The sequence below is a fragment of the Phocoena sinus genome, chromosome 8, assembly GCF_008692025.1.
Source record: "Phocoena sinus isolate mPhoSin1 chromosome 8, mPhoSin1.pri, whole genome shotgun sequence".
Lineage (NCBI taxonomy): Eukaryota > Metazoa > Chordata > Mammalia > Artiodactyla > Phocoenidae > Phocoena > Phocoena sinus.
Genome location: NC_045770.1, coordinates 25,703,890 through 25,719,571, shown reverse-complemented (window position 1 = coordinate 25,719,571; position 15,682 = coordinate 25,703,890). Strand labels below are relative to the sequence as shown.

At 35.3% G+C, this 15,682-nt stretch overlaps 1 protein-coding gene across 1 annotated transcript in view; it reads left to right on the top strand.

Annotated features, from left to right (window-relative positions):
* Positions 1-15,682, top strand: part of GUCY1A2 (guanylate cyclase 1 soluble subunit alpha 2) — a 409,166-nt gene that overhangs the window by 77,320 nt on the left and 316,164 nt on the right. The window contains exon 4 of the mRNA XM_032642081.1: positions 5,200-5,918. Within this exon, the coding sequence (XP_032497972.1) occupies positions 5,200-5,918 (719 nt within the window). The remainder of the gene's footprint in view (positions 1-5,199; positions 5,919-15,682) is intronic.

Here is a 15,682-nt window from a genome sequence, read left to right as displayed (position 1 = left end):
TATAGTTAACAATTGTGCATTATACTTTGAAAGTTAAGAGCAGAGTTCGAATATTCTTACCACAACAAAAGAAATGGTAATTATGTGAAGTGATGGAGACGTAAACTAATGGTACGATGCTAATCATTTTGCAATATTTAAGTGTATCAAATCAACACATTGTGTACCTTAAACTTACACCATGTTATATCTCAATAAAGCTGGAAAAATAATTGTCTAAAAGGATAATTGTTTACTTAAAATGTTGAAATCTTTTGGACTTGAGATACTGTTGTGATTGAGTTATATTACTTAGATATCAGGTTGATGAAACCTAAGTAATTAATCAAAAAGGAATTATGGAGGTCCACAATTCACAGAAGTGATAAGCTGGTAGGTATTCAGCTCCTTGGTTGAAGTTTAAGCAACTTGAAGAAATACCTTCCGCTTTGGTATTTTCCCATGTTAGTGGAGACTGATACATTTGCTGGGTGATAAGGATGGTCTCTGGACCTAGAAAGACACAAATTTCCCTCGTTTATTAATAAATCTTCCCCCAGAGGATCCAGGACCCCATTCAATGCTATATCTTTCGTGTCATACGTTTCTCTATTCACTCAGTTCTCAATGAAGGCAACATTTCCCTTTCCAAGCATGGAGGCCAGATTTTTTTAAAAACAATTTTATAAAATAAGTAATTTTAACCTTCCAATAATATTATTGATACAGCTGAAAACTAATATTCTGTTTCTTCATTTGTCCCACCCTCCTCAACTCATTATACTGTCTTTTGCCTCCATCTCCCCACTGAAATTGCTCTGTCAAAGGTCCCTGAAGTTCTGACCAATCCAATTTAAAGTTTTTTTCCTTGACCTCTCTGTGGCATTTGATAGCCATTGACTGCTCCTTGTAGCTCCTTTCTATTGACTTCAGTGATGCACTAATTCACCTGACATCCAGCTATTATTTATTGAGCACCCATAAATGTCAGGCAGAATGTTAGGCATTGATGATATTTCAATGGGCAAGACATGCATTTTTCCCCCACGCAGATGTTTTACTCATTTAATACAGTGCACATTATCACACAATATTTATTACACAAGATCTAGTATTAGACAGACTTCACTTTGAGACCTGGCTCTGCTACCTACAATTGGGTGAACATGGGCAAATTTCTTAACATTCCCCACCTTTAAAATGGGTGCAATTAAAAATATCCACTTGATAGGAATTTTTAAAATGTTAAAGTAATATATGAAAATGTTTGGCACACTGCTTGGTACTAATTTCTCCATTCTTACTGGAACTACCTAATTCAGTCAATATAACCTTATAGAGACACTGCAGCATCTCTTTGGCTGCTATCTTTGACTCTGGTCTTGTCACACTTAAGTCCAACTTCTACATTGCTGATTAATTAGCAGCTCATCCCACCACCCCTGCTCCACAGCCATTATACACTTACTACTTGCTCTTCCCTGATTCTTCTGGGCTCTTTCACCTCCCTGCTTCATTCATATTTCATTACCGTCCATCTGTTAGAGTGCTCCTTCCTTCCTTGTTGGCTTTTTGAACACCTACTTTTTCTTAAAATTATCTTTCAAACTTTATCTCCCTGAGGAGAAAGTCAGACATTCTTTTTCCCATACTGTCATAGCTCCTGTATGCCTCTGCTATAGCCCAATCATCTGTAATTTAATTATCTGTGGGGGCCCATGAGAGAAAAGGATGTGTCTAGTTGCCTTGGTATCCTTTGATGTGGCACAACTGTAGCTTTAAAATTGATTCTAGATGAATGTTTAGTTTCTATGAATGAATACTTAGCCTCCATGTGCTGGGCATTATGCTAGTGATAGGTATGCAGACATATATGCCCTCAAGAGGTGCACAGTGTGAAGTTGGATAAGGGACAAAAGATTCATGTCATGAATTAACACACTATTTCATTTTCAGTTAAAGGATGTCAGAATTTAAGCTATTCATTTTTTTGAAGGGATGAATTAATAGTAATTTAAAATTCCTTTAATTTACCTGCTAATGAAAGCAGTTTTATTGTAAGTTTTGCCTCTTTAAGAAATGTATTTTTATATACCCAAATGTCAAGCTTCTTGTGATAAGAGCAGAGGAGCATTGTTTCTATGTTTCAGGTGATTTACTGGAAGTAGGGGGTTTGCATCAATTATAAGTGGAACCTTGGGAGTGAGACTGAGCTAAACTACTTTCTCTGTGCTTTCTAAATTTTGAGATGTTTAAAGTGCAAGTCTTGGGTATTGATTCATAGCATATTTGCAGAAGTTGAAGTGATCATTCCCTAGTTCTAATTTTTCAAGCTCTAAGAATTTTTTTATTTTCTCAGCTTGCACAGTTTAACAATTGTGAGACCAAAAATATTTATTAGTTAATTGAATACTGTGGTGTATATAGAATTGCCATGTATAGTATTTGCATATAATATTAAAAATAATTTAGTTTTTCTTTATTGATACAAGCCATTTTAGCACCCTGGTAGGCTTTAGCATTATCATTTGAGACTTAATAACCATTGTATCTTAGGTACAGAAGTGCTTTTTAAAGCAGCAAGGATTGATAGACTGCTGTACTCACAAGTAGTTTTAATTTTGTTGCCTCTGGTGAATTTACTTACTTGTTATTTTCTGTATGATTCTTTGGGATTATGACATTTGGAAATAGGACATAAGCTTACTGTATTATATCTGTGTTCTTAATAACTGTGAGGGCATTTTTAATGTTATGAAAAATTCAAGTTAGAAGAAATTCTCTTTTTCTCGTCTGTGCATAAAGACCCTAAGTCCTTTAAGACACAACTCTGCAAAGTATAGAAGCAATCCATGGAACATTTTCAGTGGCACGTGGAATTTTGTTGTTCAGCAAATATAGTCAAATTATAGGAATTTTTATTTATTCTGAACTTAGTTTTTAATAAGAATTTCATAATTAAAAATTAATAGTAGCAAATAATATTGCCATTGAAGGGACATAAGTTTAATTTGTATGTATTAGAAATTTTTAGTTACAGTATAGTGATGGTGATGTAAGGATTTTGTATGGAAAGACGTTTTAGTGAAGGGCTTTTCAGACAGCTAGTAATTAAACCAGGAGAGAATGGTTTATAATCCAAGAGAGAAGAGCAATTTAGGAGGAAGAGTTGATGAACATTATAAAACTAAAGGAAAAAGAAAAGTTAAGTAATATGACAAAACAGGATATATTGGTGTAAATAATTACAAAAGCAGTTTTAATGGAGCAGTTGGAACAGGAGCCAAATTGCAGTGGATATCATCTATCTTGTTTTCTCTCTTTCACACCAGGGAACTAGTTAGAAAACTGCTATTATAATCAATTCTGGCTGACATTATTGTTAGTGAATGCAACATATGTTGAAGTTCAATCTTGTAACATTACAGTGTGAGATGAGTAGTGATGTTTTTATCCTAGTAGGTGACTTTCTCAGCTTCTCTTGAACATCAGATCTATGAAACTAAAATTAATGTGAAATGCTTCTTAATAATGGGACTGATTTTCACTTAAATTTTCTACTTCTCATTTCACATGGATTTTAAGAACTTCTTTGTCAAACTAACTTCTTAACTTGGCTTCCACAATATTTAGACTCTATGGTAAGTTCTTAAAAAATATTTGATGTGTTTGGACTCTATTTTAAAACAATATTATTGACTCTGTTTTATCCCCTCACTTCTGCATGGGGAGAACTCATAGGGAATAAGTAGGAGCAGCAAACTAAGCCATAGACAGCCTAGACTACTTTGCATTCTTACAGGACACTAACGAAGTGACCTGTCTTTTCCTGTCTGATTTTCAGGACCTTTTTATAAGATGAGATAGATAATGAAATAAAATATGAATATGTAAACTACATGTACTGATTTCAGCCAAAGTCAGAGAAGCACTAGGGTGACTCTACATAGAAGCTTTCTTTAGGATACAGACTCTGGCTCTTTTATCTGTGCTGTACTCTTCCTCAAGGGTGGATCTAACTAGATTATGTGTGATTCTGCTTCTAATTACTATATAATGCATTGTGTGTGTGTGTGTGTGTGTGTGTGTGTGTGTGTTTATTTATTTATTTATTATAACCATTATTATAAGGTAGATTTCCTTTTGCCATAGCATCTTAGAATAAGTATGAACCGAGAAAACCTAAAGACTTTTAACTCTGTCTGGTCAGATTCCTACTCTACTTTTGTCTGCTCTCATTTTTGTGAGTGAAAGAGTGAATGCAAATCATTCCACAGTTTTAATTCCTTGTTTTGTCTCTCACTTCCTGGGGTCTAGCTGACCTGCATGATTTTCTCGGAGATTACTAATTTAAGTACTTCTGTTTATGCAAGATAACCTGATGCCTTTCTCTGCTCATGTACCATAGATTCCCTCTCTGGTTATATTTTCTACTTAACAAGTGAATTGTGATAAGTAAAATAGTAATATTGAATGGACATAATAAACAACTTTATAATAGCCTATTAAAATTCTTTAACGATGAGGGAAATTGTTAAGGAAAATATATTATTCATGATAATTACAGCAAATGGAGTATAGTATTGAAAAGAAAAGAGAACAGCTAGATTAGCAGCATTTAAAAACTTCATGCTCCAGGGTTTGAGGGGAGGGAGGAATGAATAGGTGGCACACAGAGGATTTTTAGGGCAGCAAAACTATTCTGTATGATACTATAATGGTGGGCACATGTTACTATACATTTGTCAAAACTCAAGTATATACAACACGAAGAATGAACCCTAATGTAAACTATGAACTTTGGGTGATAATGTTATGTCAGTGTAGGTTCATTGATTGTAACAACTGTACCACTGTAGTGCACAATATCAATAGTTGCCAGGGGAGGGGTTTGTGGGGGGGGCAGGGGGTACATGGAAAATATCTTTATATTCTGCTCAGTTTTGCTATGAATCTAAAATTGCACTAATAAAGTCTATTTTAAAACAACAACAAAAAGTTTATGCTCATTAACATCTTAGAAGCGTCCAGAAAATGAACTGAAATTTACTTTCTTTAACTCAAATTGAATGACTTAACCTATTTGGGAAATTTGTGTACCCAAGGGAAATACCTCTCTTGCTTCTCTCACTAGCTGCCTCTTCTGGTAAGCATTAAAAAAGCTGTGAATTCAATTATTTGTATTATACTTTATTAACATTTGCTTCCATTTACCTCTAGGTTTGAAGTTTGAGGAAATTCAAGAAAGATTTGGTGAGGAGTTCTTTAATATATGCTTTGATGAGAATGAGAGAGTCCTTCGAGCTGTAGGTGGCACGTTGCAGGACTTTTTTAATGGCTTTGATGCTTTGTTGGAACACATTAGAACTTCTTTTGGAAAACAGGCCACTCTGGAGTCACCATCATTCCTATGCAAAGAGCTCCCTGAAGGTAATCTTATGCTCCACTACTTCCACCCTCACCACATTGTGGGGTTTGCAATGCTTGGAATGATTAAGGCTGCAGGAAAGAAAATCTATCAGCTGGATGTAGAAGTGGACCAGGTTGCAAATGAGAAACTGTGCTCTGATGGTGCAAACCCAGGCAATTGTAGTGGTCTTACTTTCCTTATCAAACAATGTGAAAATACTAGTATCACGAAGAACCTTCCACAGGGAGCCTCCCAAGTTCCTGCGGACCTCAGAATTAGCATCAACACCTTCTGCAGAGCCTTCCCTTTCCATTTGATGTTTGACCCCCACATGACAGTCCTTCAGCTGGGGGAAGGCCTAAGGAAGCAGCTCCGATGTGACACTCACAAAGTGCTCAGGTTTGAGGACTGCTTCGAGATTGTTTCTCCAAAGGTTAATGCCACCTTCGAAAGGGTTCTGCTGCGACTGTCCACGCCATTTGTGATTAGGACCAAGCCTGAGGCTTCTGGCACTGAGAATAAAGACAAGGTAAGTGGCTATGGACTGGATATGGGTGATGGGAACTAGGAGATTTACATAATTATTTTAGTAAATTACATGATGGCAGTACTTGTCATTATTTAGGCGAGATAACCTAGAGTGTCATTTAGAAAATTACTTGTCCCTGGATATATGTAAAAAGATTTGGCCTTATTCCCAGCCATTTTGCATAGTGTCTGCCTCTTTCATTAATTTATTTCATCATATAAAAAGAAGACATTTATTAATACTACCCATAGTAATTACAAAAATGATAAGACTCACTAAAAACTGGATACTGTAAACCCATGACTATTTCCACTGTTTGAACTCAAACTATAAGAGAAATAGTAAGACTGATTTCAACATTGTGGGGATCACTTGCCTTATTCTTAAATATTGCATAAATATAGGTAAAAAGCTAGCTACATTTTGAATATGTTATGTTCTAAATTTCATAATCTAGGAACATCTGGTTTACATCCTATTATTTTCTTAATATGCAGAATAACGTATCAAATGACTATCTCAAAACTTCTCTTCTAATTAAATTTTTGTGTTGAAAAAGAGACATTTCTTTAGAACATGTTCACTTCTTGAGAGAAGACACTGGAATTATTCTTTTAAATTTAGGGAATATTAAAGCTATTGGTTTTGATTTATAGAAGTACAATATTTGGCTAGAAGTGTTTGAAGCATTTTTGGCCTTAGAATTGAAGTTAATATTATTGAAAATGTGCCTGAAGTAGAATATATTATTACCAATGTTGATTGCTTTATATATTTTGTAGATGTGACAACAATTAATTCAATTTAAAGTTACTGCTTCAGATTTTCCCCCCTATATTTCATCTTGTATGTCTATTTAATTTGTATACCACAGTAAGAAATAGACACAGTGAAATGATGACTCAGATGTCAAGGCCCCCTGCCAGTTCCAATAATAAGGAACTGTGCTCATTGAGAAGATGCAATTATAATTTAAACATGTTAGTGGCAGTTTAAAAATAAAGCAATAGGCAGGATTTTTAGTTAGAATAGGGATGGAAATCCTCTCATTCTCTGTGCATTTCTGCTTATTCACCTGGGTTTGCCAGAATGGGACATTTGGGAGGCTACAGTTTAGCCCAAATAAAATTGTAATCAATAAAGTAAAGTTATGGCATGGAATCTTAACCAGATGAGTAATATTTTTGAATTGTTATGTTCCAAATTCCAAATTTATAGTTTCCTAAAACATGGAAAGAAGAAAATAAGGGTTAAAAATTATGATCCTGTTGATAAATTTGACCTTGATATTCATTATTTTTCCCATAATTGCTGGTCTTGTTAATAACTCCATGTTATCTGAAGTTTCTAATTTTGTATTGGGCTTTGATAAGAAAGTTCTAATTTTCAATAATGTAAGATATTTATTCTTTAGTCTACAGTGAAGGCTTTCATTTTACTTTAACTATTTTAGCTCTGCACTTAATACCAATGGACTACCACCCCTGCCATCAAAAAGAAAAACAACAAAAACAAGAGCTAATCATACAGCTGAATGATGGTAAATCATTTGCAGAGTGAACTATAATGCTTTTGCTAAACCATGATCTTTGTCATTTTGTGTTGTCAGTAGTGTTAACTATATAACTAGAGGTAGAACACTCTTGTAAGCAATTTGGTGAGGTAGCCATCATCCTAGTTTCAAAGAATTTACATCTCGATTCTGCAGTAATGAGTTATAAAGACATAAGTGTTTGTTACCAGAAGCAAAAATATCATTGAGAGGCATCTGATGCATTTTCAAAGAGAGGCAAAGGGGAATCTGAGTTTTCAACCATGAAAATCTCATCCTTTTATCAATACTAAGTTAGAATAATTCTCTAACAAATTAGGCTGCCTACCTCGGAAAGTTATTTGTGAAGATTAAATGACACAATCCGTGTAAAATTCTTATTATATCTTTGGCTTCAGGGTTAAGTGTTGAATAAATGTTCATTATTGTTACTTCTACCACTATTATTATTATTATTGTTCCTTTCCCCTTGTCACATTCCTCCTATCCTCTCTTCTTGCCTTATGGAAGTTAGTACTGGAAATCAGTAGGTTGAATAATTTTAGAGAAATATCAACTCTACCTAACATCTTCACAAAATACGACTTGGGTTTGTCTTCTTAATAATGACTAGAAGACCATTTGTCACAAATCCTGTCACAAAGGAGCTTTGTTTGAATCTGCTTTTTTATTTATAGGCTATCATTGTTTTAAAACCCCTAGTCTCTTTTTCAAATTCACTAAAGTTTGGAATCAAGTTTTTATTACCTGTGTCTATTAATATATTTTATGTTCACTTGTTACAGCACTTTGTTGTGTCAGTGGCTTCCAAAATAAAATGGACTGGTTAGCTTAGGCAAAACCTGAAACAGCAATGGATTTGAGAATCAATAAATGAGTTCCTTTAACATTTTTTTTCCTTAGTAGCAATGTTTCAAAGAACATTGTGGAAGGAGTCCAGCATTTGAAATACATCATCCCTATGATACAGCAATGGCATGCTATTCATCTTCACTTTTGTTCTCAAGGTTAGAACTTAGGAAAAGCATAATAACAACAACACATTTCTTTTTCAATCCCCAGAAATATCACATTTTGCCTTATTAATTAGAAGCTGCAAAACAAATATCAGGAGATAATTTTAAAAGACTAAAGGAAGAATTAACCTCTGATTTTCTGTGGTCAAATCAGTTTCCAAAATGCTCCTTTATCTTTTCTAGACATGTGCCCATTATTTTTCTGACATGGTGATTGAAAAGTTTAAAATATATTTAATAATCTTACCAATCCATGATGACGCTGTTGAGAGACAAGTTTCATCCAGTTGTTAAGAATACATTATTTGACTTCAACTTAAAATTAATTTAATTTGGGAAAATGTGAGCATTCCTTCTCTGTTCAGATCATAATATTCTATTAGAGAATTTCAAATACTGAACAATATTTTAGTGATGGACAAAATGACACTAGGACTTTTTCTATAAATGAGCACTATAGAACATAGATGTACAATAACTTCGATCAAAATTATCTGGAGTTTTCTTTGCTCTTATAATTATAAATGAGATATTTAATTTTAATTTTTATGTTTATTTTCTCTAGAATTTCTCCCTGACCATAAACTACCTTTTAAAGTAGGTTAGACAAATTTAGATTTTTTTAAATTGAAGTATAGTTGATTTACAGTATTATATTGGTTTTAGGTGTACAGCTTAGTGATTCAGTATTTTTACGATTATACGCCATTAAAAGTTATTACAAGGTAATGGCTATAATTCCCTGTGCTATAAAATATATCCTTGGTGCTTATCTATTTTATACATAGTAGTTTGTATCTCTTAATCCCGTACCCCCAATTTGCCACTCCCGTTTCCCTCTCCCATTTGGTAACCACTAGTTTCTTTTCCTTCTGTGTGAGTCTGTTTTCATTTGCATATACATTTGTTTGTAGTATTTTTTAGACTCCACATATAAGAGATATGTAGTATTTGTCTTTCTTTGTCTGACTTATTTCACTAAGCATAATATTCTCTAGGTCCATCCACATTGCTGCAAATGGCAGAATTTTATTTTATTTTTAAATGGCTGAGTAATATTCCACTGTATATATCTTCTTTATCCATTCTTCTATTCATGGGCACTTGAACTGCTTCCATATCTTAGCTATTGTAAATTGTGCTGCTATGAACATTGGGGTGCACGTATCTGTTCAAATTAGTGTTTTCATTTTTATATACTTAGGAGTGGAATTGTGGGTCATATGATAATTCTACTTTTAGTTTTTTGAGCAACCTCCAGACTGTTTTCCATAGTGGTTGCACCAATTTACATTACCACCAGTGGTTTACAATGGTTCCCTTTTCTCCACATCCTCTCCAAAATTTGTTATTTGTAGACTTTTTGATGATAGCCATTCTGATAGGTGTGAGGTGATATCTTGCTGTCGTTTTGATTTGCATTTCTCTAATAAGTAGTGATGTTGAGCATCTTTTCATGTCCCATTGGCCATCTGTATGTCTTCTCAGAAAAAATGTCTTTTCAGGTTTTCTGCCCAGTTTTTCATTGGGCTGCTTGATTTTTAGATACTGAGATGTATGAGCTGTCTATATATTTTAGATATTAACCCCTTGATGGTCATATAATTTGCAAATATTTCCTCTAATTCTGTAGGTCGTAATTTCATTTTGTTGATGGTTTCCTTTGCTGTACAAAAAATTTTAAGTTTTATTAGGTCCCATTTGTTTATTTTTGCTTTTATTTCTTTGGTCTTAGGGAACAGATACAGAAAAATATTGCTCGATTTATGTCAGTGTTCTGCCTATGTTTTCTTCTAGGAGTTTTACGGTTTCCAGTCTCACATTTAGGTCTTTAATTCATTTTTGGAGTTTATTTTTGTATATGGTATGAGGAAATGTTCTAATGTCACTGTTTTACATGTTTTTTCAACACCAACTTGTTGAAGAGTCTGTCTTTTCTCCATTGTATATTCTTGCCTCCTTTGTCATAGATTGATTGACTGTCATAGTGTGGGTTTATTTCTGGGCTGTCTATTCAGTTGATCTATGTGTCTGTTTTTGTGCTAGTAGTATGCTGTTTTGACTACTGTAGCTTTGTAGTATAATCTGAAGCCTGGGAGGGTGATATCTCCAGGTCTGTTCTTTATTTCTAAAGATTGCCTTGGCGATTTGGGGTCTTTTTTGGTTCCACATGAATTTTAGAATCATTTGTTCTAATTCTGTGAAAATATCATAGGTATTTTGTTAGGGATTATGTTAAATCTGTAGATTGCTTTGGGTAGTATGGCCATTTTAACTATTAATTCTTCTAATCCAAGAGCATGGGATATCGTTCCACTTCTTTGTATCATCTTCAGTTTCCTTCATTAATGTTTTATAGTTTTCAGACTATAAGTTGTTCAGCTCCTTGGTTAAGTTTATTCCTAGCTATTTTATTCTTTTTGCTGCAATTTTAAGTGGGATTTTTTTTTTTAACTTTCTCTTTCTGATCTTTCATTGTTAGTGTATATAATGCAACAGATTTCGGTATGTTGCTCTTGTATCCTGTAACTTTGCTGAGTTTATTAGTTCTAATAGTTTTTAGGTGGAGTCTTAAGGGTGTTCTATGTAAAGAATCATATCATATGCAAATAGGGACAGTTTTAATTTTTTACCTTCTAATTTGCATTCCTTTTATTTATTTTCCTTGTCTGATTGTGTCACTAGGACTTCTGATACTGTGTTAAATAGAAGTGGTCAGAGTGGGCATCCTTGTCTTTTTCCTGAATTGTTCCCATAGGTTTTGAAGTGTTGTGTTTCCATTGTCCTTTGTCTTGAGCTATCTTTTTACTTCCTCTTAGATTTCTTCATTGACCTAGTAGCTTTTTAGTTACATGTTGTTTAATCTCTACATGTTTGTGTTTTCCCCATTTTTCTTCCTGTAGTTGATTTCTAGTTTCATACCTTTATGGTCAGAAAAAATTACTTGATATAATTTCTATTCTTAAATTTGTTGAGACTGGTTTTGTGGCCTAGCTTGTGATCTATCCTGGAGAACATTCCATGTTCACTTGAAAAGAGTGTGTATTCTGCTGTTTTTGGATGTAATGTCCTATAGTTATAGAGTCCAGATGGCCTAGTGTGTCATTTAAGAACACTTTTTCCTTATTGATTTTCCATCTAGATGATCTGTCTATTGATGTCAGTGGGGTGTTAAAGTGCCCTACTCTTATTGTATTATTGTCAATTTCTCCTTTTTATGACTGTTAGTATTTGCTTTCTATATTTAGGTGTTCCTGTATTGGGTGCATATATGTTAATGAGTGTAATATCTTCTTCTTGCATCAATCCCATTATCATTATATAATGCACTTCTTTGTCTTTTATTATAGCCCTTGTTTTAAGTCTATTTTGTCTGATATGAGTATTGCCATCCCTGCTTCCTTGTCATTTCCATTTACATGAAATAACTTTTTCCATCCCTTCACTTCTAGTTCAGTGTGTGTCTTTCACCCTGAAGTGTCTATTGTAGGGAGTATATTGAAGGATCTTGTTTTCAACCCAGTCAGCCACCCTGTGTCTTTTGAATGGAGGTTTTAGACCATTGATACATAAAGTAATTATTGACAGTATGTAATTATTGCTATTTTATTACTTGTTTTTTGGTTGTTTTTGTAGTTCTTCCTTGTTCATTTCTTCTGTTTCCTCCCCTTGTGGTTTGATGATTATTTTTAGCAACATGCTTGTGTTTCTTTTTGATTTTGGTATATGTAATTGTAGGTTTTTAATTTGTTGTTATCATGAGATTCACATATATTGACCAATAATTATATTTACTTGTTTTAAACTGGTAGTCATTTAAGCTCAAACACATTTTTAAAAATCTACATTTTTTTATTCCCTTCCCCCTATTTTGTGTTTTTGATGTGACATTTTACACCTTCATGCTTATCCCTTAACTGCTCATTGTAGTTATAGTTGCTTTTACAATTTTTTGTCTTTTAATCTAAATACTGGCTTATTTAAGTGGTTGATCTTCAATTTGTACAGTATATTTGTCTTTCCTAGTGGGATTTTCCCTTTCCTACAGATTCTTTCTGTAGGAATACCCTTCAACTTTTTTTTAGGGTAAGTTTAATATTGATGAATTCTTTTAGTTTTTGCTTTTATATGAAGTTGTTTTTTTTTTTTTTTTTTTTTTTTTTTTTTCAATTTCTCCTATTCTAAATGATAATCTTGCTGGGTAGAGTATCCCAGGTTGCAGATTTTTCCCTTTCAGGACTTTGAATATATCCTGCTACACCTTATGGTCTTTAAAATTTCTGCAGAGAAATTAGCTGATAGACTTATGAGGGTTTCATTGTATATAATTCTTTGTTTTTCTCTTGCTGTCTTTGGAATTCTCTATCTTTAACTTTTGCTATTTTAATTATGATATGTCTTGGTGTAGGTCTCTTTGGGTTCAGCATGTTTGGAACTCTCTGTGATTGCTGCATCTGGATGTCTGTTTCCTTCTTTAGGTTTGGGAAGTTTTCAGCCATAATTTCTTCAATCACATTTTCAATCCCCTTCTCCCTGTTTTCCTTTTCTGGACACCTGTAATGCAAATTTTGGAATGCTTAATGTTATTTTAAAGATCTCTTAAATTTTTTTTTTTTTTTGGGATTAGTTTTTCTCTCTGCTGTTCTCATTGGGTGATTTCTATTATTCTATTTTCCAGATCACTTATGTGTTCTTCTGTATCAATTAGTCTGCTACTCATTCTTGTAGTGTGTTTTTTATTTCAGCTATTGAATTATTCATTTCTGATTGGGTCTTTTTATATTTCCTAGTTCCTTGTTTAGAAAATTTCTTCTCCTTAATACAGTTAACATTTTTATTACCAATGTTTTGAATTTTTTATCTGGTGAATTGTTTATTTCTGTTTCATTATTTATTTTTTCAATGGTTTTCTCTTGCTCTTTCAATTGAGAGTAGTTCCTCTGCCTTTTCATTTTAGTTAACTTTCTCTACTCCTATGAATTTAGTTGAAACAGTTACCTATTTCAGTCTTGAAGGGATTTAGGGATTTTCTTATGTGGAATCATCTTTATGCAGACTATGTGTGCCCAAGGCCTTTGATGGGAGGGCTGGACTTGACATGGACAACAATTATGTCTTTCCTCAGTGTGTGCTGGTAACTATCACCTTGACAGTGGATGGGGATCCAGGTAGAGGGGCTAGAGCCAGCACTGGACATGAGGTGGGACTTCTTCTCTGCTCAGTGGCCATCACTGCCCTGTCAGAGGTGGGGGTCTGATCTCAAGTTCCTGGAGCAGAAGCCCTGAGGGTTGACCTTGAGCTGGCTCTGTTCCTTTTAAGTGTGTATTTTTTCCCTCTCTCTGCCCAGGGACTTTTGCCTCAGAGGAGCCGAAGTAGTAGGGTCCAGGGGCAGAGGTCTGATGCGTAGCATGTGTAGGTGTCTACAGCTCTACTGAGATGCAGCCTCAGCTGCAAGCCCCTTTTGTCACTCACAGGTGGTCATTGTCCTCTGCTTCCACCACCCCCATCCTGTGTGAAGCTTCTCTCCTGGGCTGATGGGGTCCTGGGTAGATTCCTGGTGTGTGTTGGAAGGTTAGCTGTGGCTGAGTGGAGGCCATCAGATACCTGGGCTGCTTCTGAGGTGCTGCTTGAGTAAGTGCCAAAATGGCCACCTCTGCCCCACCTGAGCTCCCCCTGGGACTGGGTTGCCTCTGTGTCCCATGGTCAAGTCTTCTCTGGTCCTTCCCACCTTAGATGCAGTGCCATGCCATGGCATGGAGTAAGTGGGCCTGGGTGTTCACTTGACTCATGCTGGGGCATGCTGAGAGGCAGTTGCAGGATCCCCAGCAGCTGCCAGAGCAGACCTGTCTCTGACCTGCCTCTGGGGCTAGCCAGCATATGTTCACTTTTCAGGAGCTGAGTCCAGTCTTCCCTACCCTTCTATTTGTTGCAGTGGACCTCCAACTATACAAAGGGGTGTGTCTTCTCCACATAGGCCCCAGGACTGGAACACCCAGTCTGTGGCTCTGCCTGCTTACTCCCCAGGGTACTCACCTGAGTGTCTGTTCAAGTAATTGCCTTTTCCTCTGAGTCCCCTCTCAAGGGCACAGGTCCCAACCCAATTGCTATTCTTCCCTTCCTACCCAACTACATGTTTCTTGCTTACAGTCTTGGTTGAACAGGAGTCTTTCTGCTAGTTTCCAGTTAGTTTTCAGTGAGAATTGGTCCACATATATATTTACTTTAGATGTGTTTGTGGGGAGAGGTGAACTCCACATCCTCTTACTCTGTCATCTTGATCTCACTGCTTCCAAATTGAGATTCTGATGCAGATATTACTGAGGTTCATGCTGGCTTTCTTTCTTGATTTTATTTAATGCCTGTAATGTTAAAATTACTGTAGAGTAAGTGTTATGTTACTATACAGTTACTGTATTCTGTATATATAAAGGACAGGGTAGATGATTACATGGTCAATAATATATTCCTTACAGTAATCCTCATGTTTAAAGTGTACATTTTGCCATGTTTTTATTTTTGTTAGCAGGAAAGACTGCAACTCTGAACTTACAAAAGAAAGTGACCCTACTGTAGATCAGACATTATTTAGTTCTAGTGTAGGTTCTGATGAGTGGGAAATTAGCCCCTTTCGTTAAAACTTGTTCAGAATCTTTCTTTAATTGTTCCTTTTATATTTAACTTAGAATCATTTTTTTTAGCTGGTAGCTTTCAGATTCAGTAAATTAAAATCTGAAGAGCTATTTTGAGTGTGTTGTCTACCTCCCAATTTTTAATGGTGCTCTCTTTATTTATATTAACATTTTTTATAAGTAAACAGTGCAATTATTTTTAGTAAATATACATAATTGTGCAACTATCACAACAATTCAGTTTTAGAACACTTTATCACCCCAAAGTATCCTGTGCCCATTTGCAGTCAATCCCTGCTCTAACTCCCAACCCCAGGCAACCACTGGTCTACTTTCATCTCTATAAGATATCATTTCTAATAAATATATCATACAAATATGTAGTCTTTTTTGCCTGGCATAATGTTTTTTTTTTTTTTTCGGTACGTGGGCCTCTCACTGCTGCGGCCTCCCCCGCCGTGGAGCACAGGCTCCGAACGCGCAGGCTCGGCGGCCATGGCCCACGGGCCCAGCTGCTCCGCGGCACGCAGGATCCTCCCAGACCTGGGCACGAATCCGCGTCCCCCG